Source organism: Phytophthora parasitica, assembly GCF_000247585.1.
Source record: "Phytophthora parasitica INRA-310 unplaced genomic scaffold supercont2.6, whole genome shotgun sequence".
Taxonomy (NCBI): domain Eukaryota; phylum Oomycota; class Peronosporomycetes; order Peronosporales; family Peronosporaceae; genus Phytophthora; species Phytophthora nicotianae.
This window is the reverse complement of record NW_008648992.1, coordinates 342,121-348,646: the sequence shown is the minus strand read 5'-3', so window position 1 is coordinate 348,646 and position 6,526 is coordinate 342,121. Positions and strand designations below refer to the sequence as shown.

The 6,526-nt window shown below is 50.7% G+C and overlaps 3 protein-coding genes across 3 annotated transcripts; 2 read left to right on the top strand and 1 right to left on the bottom strand.

The window, feature by feature from the left end:
- Positions 1-1,455: 1,455 nt before the first annotated feature.
- PPTG_03811 (hypothetical protein) lies at positions 1,456-3,322 on the top strand (the record flags this gene model as incomplete). The annotated part of the gene is made up of 2 exons (XM_008897576.1): positions 1,456-2,426; positions 2,492-3,322. Exons 1-2 carry the CDS (start codon positions 1,488-1,490, stop codon positions 3,320-3,322), a joined length of 1,770 nt encoding a protein of 589 aa, XP_008895824.1. The 5' UTR covers positions 1,456-1,487.
- Positions 3,323-3,671: 349 nt separating this feature from the next.
- Positions 3,672-5,584, bottom strand: PPTG_21516 (hypothetical protein). Its single transcript, XM_008898315.1, has one exon. It carries the CDS (start codon positions 4,918-4,920, stop codon positions 3,868-3,870), a length of 1,053 nt encoding a protein of 350 aa, XP_008896563.1. The 5' UTR covers positions 4,921-5,584; the 3' UTR covers positions 3,672-3,867.
- A 546-nt stretch (positions 5,585-6,130) lies between these two features.
- PPTG_03808 (hypothetical protein) lies at positions 6,131-6,473 on the top strand (the record flags this gene model as incomplete). The annotated part of the gene is made up of 2 exons (XM_008897575.1): positions 6,131-6,381; positions 6,437-6,473. 2 exons carry the CDS (start codon positions 6,131-6,133, stop codon positions 6,471-6,473), a joined length of 288 nt encoding a protein of 95 aa, XP_008895823.1.
- Positions 6,474-6,526: the final 53 nt, after the last annotated feature.

The following is a 6,526-nucleotide window of genomic DNA, read 5'->3' as shown; positions in this document are numbered from 1 at the left end:
GAGCACTAGAGCGCAATAGCAGTACATCTCCGCAGTTGTCGCCGGCACCTCCGGTCGGTGTCGTATACGCTCGGCATTAGAGAAGGTGGAAGACCTACAGTTCGTCAATGGATCAAGATACACGCATAAAGCTGACAGTCAGAATTTCGAGTGAATCTACTGCCTGGCAAAGCCAACAATCGTTCTACTGGGGCCTCAACTACGAAGAAGCAGACTTTCAAGCTATTGCTCCATTAACTCACGTCCCACAACCTGCAATGGACAATTGCAGTAAAGTGTCGTTATTGCTGGTTACCTAAGTGCATTTCAAAGAGATGCCACGAGGTTTACGATAGCCGGACACGTATTTACCTGTAAACTCAATAGCGCGCTCGATGAGCCACCAATTTCAAATCTAATCGATCAAACCACCGTTATCGCTTTCACCACACGATCCTCATGAAAGCAGAAAGGTTACAGCAATGATGGCACGCTTTACGTCTGCACAGTCGATGCCATTCTACAATTTACCGCGCCATGTATCAAGGGCCAAGTCTGGAACCGTATCTACTGCTGCTACCGCTAGTCTCCGGACTTTCAATGATCGACCACGTCGAAGCAGGCGCAGTTTCACAAGACTCTGCTGCATCGGACGCAACCATCGACAATTGCTACGTCACCGGACTGCTTATTATTCTCGGCGTCGGGCTCCTCGCGCTTTTTGGCTATCTTGCACTGCACGTTCTACGTGTTATGAAGTGCACACGCGATGACAAATTGTAGAATGAGATTTAGTTATTGACTCTAGCTAGCTGCAGCCTTACTCTGTTGTATCCTGCGTACAAACTAATTATTGACAAATTCAGTCCTGCATTCTAATTGGCTCTTTGACAAATGACGTGGTTTGCTGTTTTTCGTCATTGTCAATTGACGTATGAAGTGTTTGACGAATCATGTACTGTGTACACAAATACGTCACATGACCTCCTTTTGAAAAGAGGCCTACTTGTTTGGACAGTTCGGGGCAATATGGCCAGGTTGCCTTTGCTTTCCAGTTGTTCTTCGTTCCTGACGCGAGTTGACCAGCGTGATCAAAACGCAGTGCCAGCTCGATTACAGCATCCAGGGTGGTGCTCACGGAGATGATTTGACGTGGCCGTCTTCAAACCGAGAACGCGTCACTTTCACAATACATTACGTTTGGGCACACTAAGTGTGTTGCAGCACATCAAACGTTGGGCAGCACAATGCGTTACGGTAGCAACACAAAACGAGGTGCTGTCTTTGAAAATCTGGATGGTCTATGGCTGTACACCGAGTTGAAGCACGATGAATCGCAATAGCCAATAAGGAACCAGCACGCGCTGCTGTCACAGAGCTAAACTAGTCCACAACATTTTTTAGTCTCACTTGTTATTTTTTTAGTCTCCGTGTGTTTTGGTCTGTGGTGTGTGGACCACCCAGCGTCGTCGTGCATGGCGAGCGTCTGCCATTATTTCCCTCGTTCGATGCCGAAGCGAATTCCGTGGTTGGAGAGGGTCATTGCAGCCGACGAGGCCGATGCAGACGTCGTTTTGGTGGGGTTCAAGTCCTATGATGTAGCCAAAAGCAACACTATGGCGTGTACTATGTGCCTCGCCTCCGAGCACCATCGTATGCGATACAGGCTGCTTGTATGCACCTCGAGTGCATGCAGTGAAGCTCAGGAAGATGCTTGCGCGTGGCGGGGAAAGATACTAACGTGTCTAAGTACAAATCGAGTCTCCGTCTACGACTACGGCGACCATACGGCCGAGGGTTTCTCGCCAAAAAAGAAGAAACTGAGTGCGTCCCAGAAGACCTTCTGCAGAGAGATGGCGAAGAATCAGCTTCGGCCCCTACGAATCCGTCACGCCATGGCTTGCAAGTTCTCGACTCCGCTTGAGAATTTGCCAAACTTAAGCGTCGTCCAGAACTTTGTAAACCACTATTCCAGGACCAATCTCGAGAACCACGATAGGGTGGATGAGATAAGAGAGTGGATCCATGCGAGGAACTTTACCGGAGCAGAGTCAAAGGACCAGGCGTTCACGTTTAGCTGGGAGGTGGACGAGAAAGGCAAGTCCGTAGTGGGGAATGGATCAGATGCGAAGCCGTTCGTTATTGAGCTGACCACGAAAGGGCTCGTTACACAAATGCTACTGCCACCGGACAGCTTCATCCTGCATGTAGATGCAACATACAAGATGAATCATCGGGGATATCCAGTCGTGGTTGTTGGCATTTCGGACCGCGCTAGAGTCTTCCATCTTGTGGCGCTGTTTATCGTCTCCCAAGAAACTCAGCCTATCTTCGAGGCTGTGCTACTTTCTCTACGGCGTTTATTTTACTATATAACGTGCAGGGACCTGGTAGTGCGGTACGCGTTGGCTGACGCGGACCAGGCGCAGTATAACGCACTCAGCTCGGTGTTTGGACACACACCTGGATTCGACTTTCTGATGTTTTTTTTCACGTTGTTAAAAACATGCAGAAGACGATTAAAGGATTTCCCTCGCTCCTATCATCTAGCGTAATGCGAGACGTATACGATCTGCATTTTGTGCGAAGCGAATTCGACTTCGTGCGAATGCGGGAGCAAATTTTGTCGAACTGGAAAAGCAACCCGTACTTGGTGGGATTTGCTCAGTATATGACGGACCAATGGCTGTATGGGAGGTACTGGAAGTGGCAGCGCTACTTCACGCCGCCGGGCTTCGCCTCGACAAATAACCCGGTTGAAACGTTCAATGCCCGTTTAAAGCGCGACTACACTTTGAGACGTAGGCTCAAAATGGGTACACTACTGCGTGAGTTGTCTGCCTGTTGCCACGACGTTTCGTCTACCATCCGATCTTTCAGTTTTGAGATTGCTATCCAGCCCACCCTCACACGCAGGGTGAGCGAGATGGTCAAACAATCGTTAATAGGCTTCTGGAACGGAGGTTGTTCGCCTCCTGCGTGTGCTGTAAGCTCCGACACGGTACATGTGGTATCGAGGATGGCGCAGCGAGTTCAAGTTGCTCCACACAAAAGGACTGAGGTCGGGATCGCTGTATCTGCGCAAATGGGCGCGAACTACGCTCGTATGGAGGTTCAAGGGCAGCCTTGGGGAGGTTGGCCAGTTGATATCACGCACCGCTGGTGTCCTTGTGGCTACTGCTACGCATTTGGTATATGCGTGCATGTACTTTTCGCTCTTCGCGCTACGGAGACTGTCGACAGCAGTGGACGCAACGTGCTGGTCAATCGCAACAAGCGAAAGCGCAGCGGAGGCGACTCGGGGGGAAGACCACGTGCTGTTGGGCCTGATTTGACGTTTTAGTCGTCCAGCACTTCCAAAAATGTGGCGAGTGCGCTACCGAGATCTGCATGACGGCGCAGAGGGTTTGTAGAAAAGGTTGAGTGCGAGGCTTTGATTTCAATAGATCCAGAAGTACCGGTACTAGATTTCAGAAGCGGTGCATATGCTACAAGGTTGGGTCACCTCCGAGTCAACTTGTAGATCCGCGAGAAATGGTACATTTTGAAATTCCTCGAATAGAAAGTAATAATGCCTTATAGCACTAGCCATTGCGCCACTTCGAGAGACGAGAGCAGTAAAATGGAAGCTGCTGGACGAGAAAGCACGCCCGACCAGCGAAAAGTTGTAATTTTCCACATCCCTCGCATGTAGAGTGAAGATACGTATATGTACATTGCAAACAACTAGTGGATGCGTTTATATCAATCGAATCTGGAGTACAGCATTGAAAAGCTAAAAATATAACATTTGGTACTATAGCAGTTCATTGAGAATGTATTCGTGCGCTAAACCATAATGCACAGCTCCAGCACAGACCCTGCAACGTGACTGATGCGAGCGTTTGACTACTTTGCCTCCACCGTCCAGCATACGTCGCAGACGCACTTAAACCATCGCTCCTTCCCATAGTTTACTGTGATCTGGGCGCCGGCTTTGACATCGTCGATCATTCGTACAAGTACTTTGACACTGGTACGATTGCGCACCTCCACGAAAGCAGCGTTAGGTTTGCAGGAATGACTTAAGAACCGTGTAGTAAAGCCGCAGGCCTTTGCCTCCACGTACACGTACTTCTTGTTTGCCGACTTTGTGTTGTAGAACATTGTGTAACCGCTGTTGTACTTTAACGCCCCGGCAGGCTGTCCGTCGACCAACGCGTCGTACTCACTGAGGACACCGGCGTTCTCGCCGACAACGTCGCCCACGTCCAAGTCGGTAGTGGTGAAGACACCCAGGCCTACTCGCCCAGTGTCGTACAGTGTCAGCGTCTCGAGAGATCTTGGGGCGTTACTACAAGCGGCCCCCAGGATGCAGGTGTCTGGCGTACAGAACACGGCTGAATACGCATTCGAGCACGTGTCCAGAAAGCAGTCGCCTATGCAGGAGCAAACGTCAAAGTCACCAACGTCCTTGAAGGTGATTCCACTGGGATTCATGCACTCCTGAATCTTAGTAACCTCGGGGGGCCAGGGCACTTCGGCAGGTAGCGGTCTGGATGTAGTTGTTGGTGTCGTGTACACTTGGCGGCGCTCCCTAAGAACCTTCAGTTTTCCCATTACACCTGGAAGTCGCAAAAGTGCTTTCACCCTCTTTGCTTTGAGCGAGTGCGCGTGGTAAATTTGATTGCCACTTCGAGTAATAGCGCACTTGGCTTGGTAGCGATGTTGACGAGAGCGATACTGCTTCCAGGTATACGCTGTTTGTTTCGCCTGGTGTCTGATTTTTTTGCGCATCCAGCGAGTAGGTACTGTATTAGCATAGGCTTGGGCGGCTAACAGCTCCGTATCCGTGGGCGGTTCACCTATTTCCTCGCTTGCACATGGCTCCTCACTGCTGCCTTGGGCTCGGAGTCGATGCGGTTTCGGAGCTTCTGGAGGGTTTTTTCTTGCTTGCGGCATCTCTACATTGGTTTTGGGCCGTCTCTGCGTCTCCTGCCTCTTGCGCACATATTTCCTCGGACCAATCGTGTTCCATAATAGTTTGGGGCTGCATTGCACCACTGGAAGTCGACCTCAATGCCGTTCCTGCAGTACTGGGGCTCTTTTTCTTGGTCAGAGCCATCTCTAGTGGGGGCGAGAGATTTTCCTGGGCATCCGAGCCAGTAGCAGTCAAATCCTCGCATCCACCACGTAGTAGCACGTGCACATCAGCCATGGCTGCGTCGACTGCAGCCGACAGGCGCTCTCCCAAAGTGGTGGTGTGAGTAGGACGCCTGATCTTGCCGGCCTCCAACTTGTAGCTACGTAGCTTACGCCACTTCACCTCCTTCTCGATGTCAAGCTTCTTGCCTGAGCTGTCTCTGCGACGGCGCAACAGGTTGTCTCCAAGCAGAGGTTCCTCGGTGTCCAGCTTTACTGGAAACGGTGTGCCCGGCCCGTCGTCGATGGCCTGAACAACGGCGACGCGAAGGCCTCGAGGGTCGCCTACGACAAAGCGACGGCTGTAATACTCAATCAGGTCACCGGCGCGGAGTACCTCCGGAGGGAACTGCTTGGCGATAAGACCCGTCATCGCACTCTTGCAGCTTCTGGGCGTGGCGAGAGCTCGCAGTAAATGCAGTGCCGTTGCAGAAATGACACGCGAGACGATTTCAAAAGTAGCTGCAAGATACCGTTACTTTTGATTATTTGAAAATTTGAAAATTATGGCTACTTTTCAGTTACTTAAACTGCCTTTACTTCAGTGTTACTGCTACTTTGCTATTACTTTGGACCGCGTGGTTGCAGGCGCTGTGCAATTAGAAAGTGCGCTCCGCTTGGTTTGTTTCTGTCTATTTGTGTTCACATCTTCCCGGCATTGTTGTGTTAGTCAGATTTCTTCATGTGATTATAACGTTTTCTCCTTCAAACCTTGCTGGAAGTAAAAACGCATCTCAAGCGGTGATATTTGCTGGGTACACTGGATTAGCAGATTTTGAAAATCGGCGACGTAATCATGTAGGGGGAAAAACTAACGAGGGCCCTCACACAAAACGTGCAGTGGGATAGTCAGGTGGGATATTCAGTAAGTACCAATATCTTACCGGTATTAATACCGTTCCCGTTTCAAAAACCGTTCCCGTTACAAATCGCGTTCCCGTTACTTTCATATCTCCCTCCAAGCCCTCAAATGGAGACACTACCAACAGGGCCATTGCTCCCCTATGGCTATCTGCCTGTTGGCCTTGTGCTGCCTGACACTGTGATCCCGTCACTCTTAGCGGAAGCCAAGGCGCGTTCGTACAACGGTGTCTTCAATCGCGTTGGAGGTGAAGACGACAACTTCCGACAGCAATCACGCGTGAACCCTCGCTCCATGTCGTCGTCGCTACAAGAGTCGAGCAAGGCTCTGAAGATGGTGGTTGCCATGCCGCATCCTGGGTGGGAACCTGGTGTTTTCTCTTTCATGCGTTCGATGCCGGGGGGCTCGGAACAGGAGCCCCACCAAGACTATCAAGAGAGTGACTTGGTAAGAGCCCGTGAGCATCATCCGGGCGGTGTTCCTGCCAGCATGATTTTGCACTGG

Bases quoted from the DNA above. Each gene is read 5' to 3' on its own strand.
- PPTG_21516 (XM_008898315.1), bottom strand. From the start codon at position 4,920: ATGCCGCAAGCAAGAAAAAACCCTCCAGAAGCTCCGAAACCGCATCGA.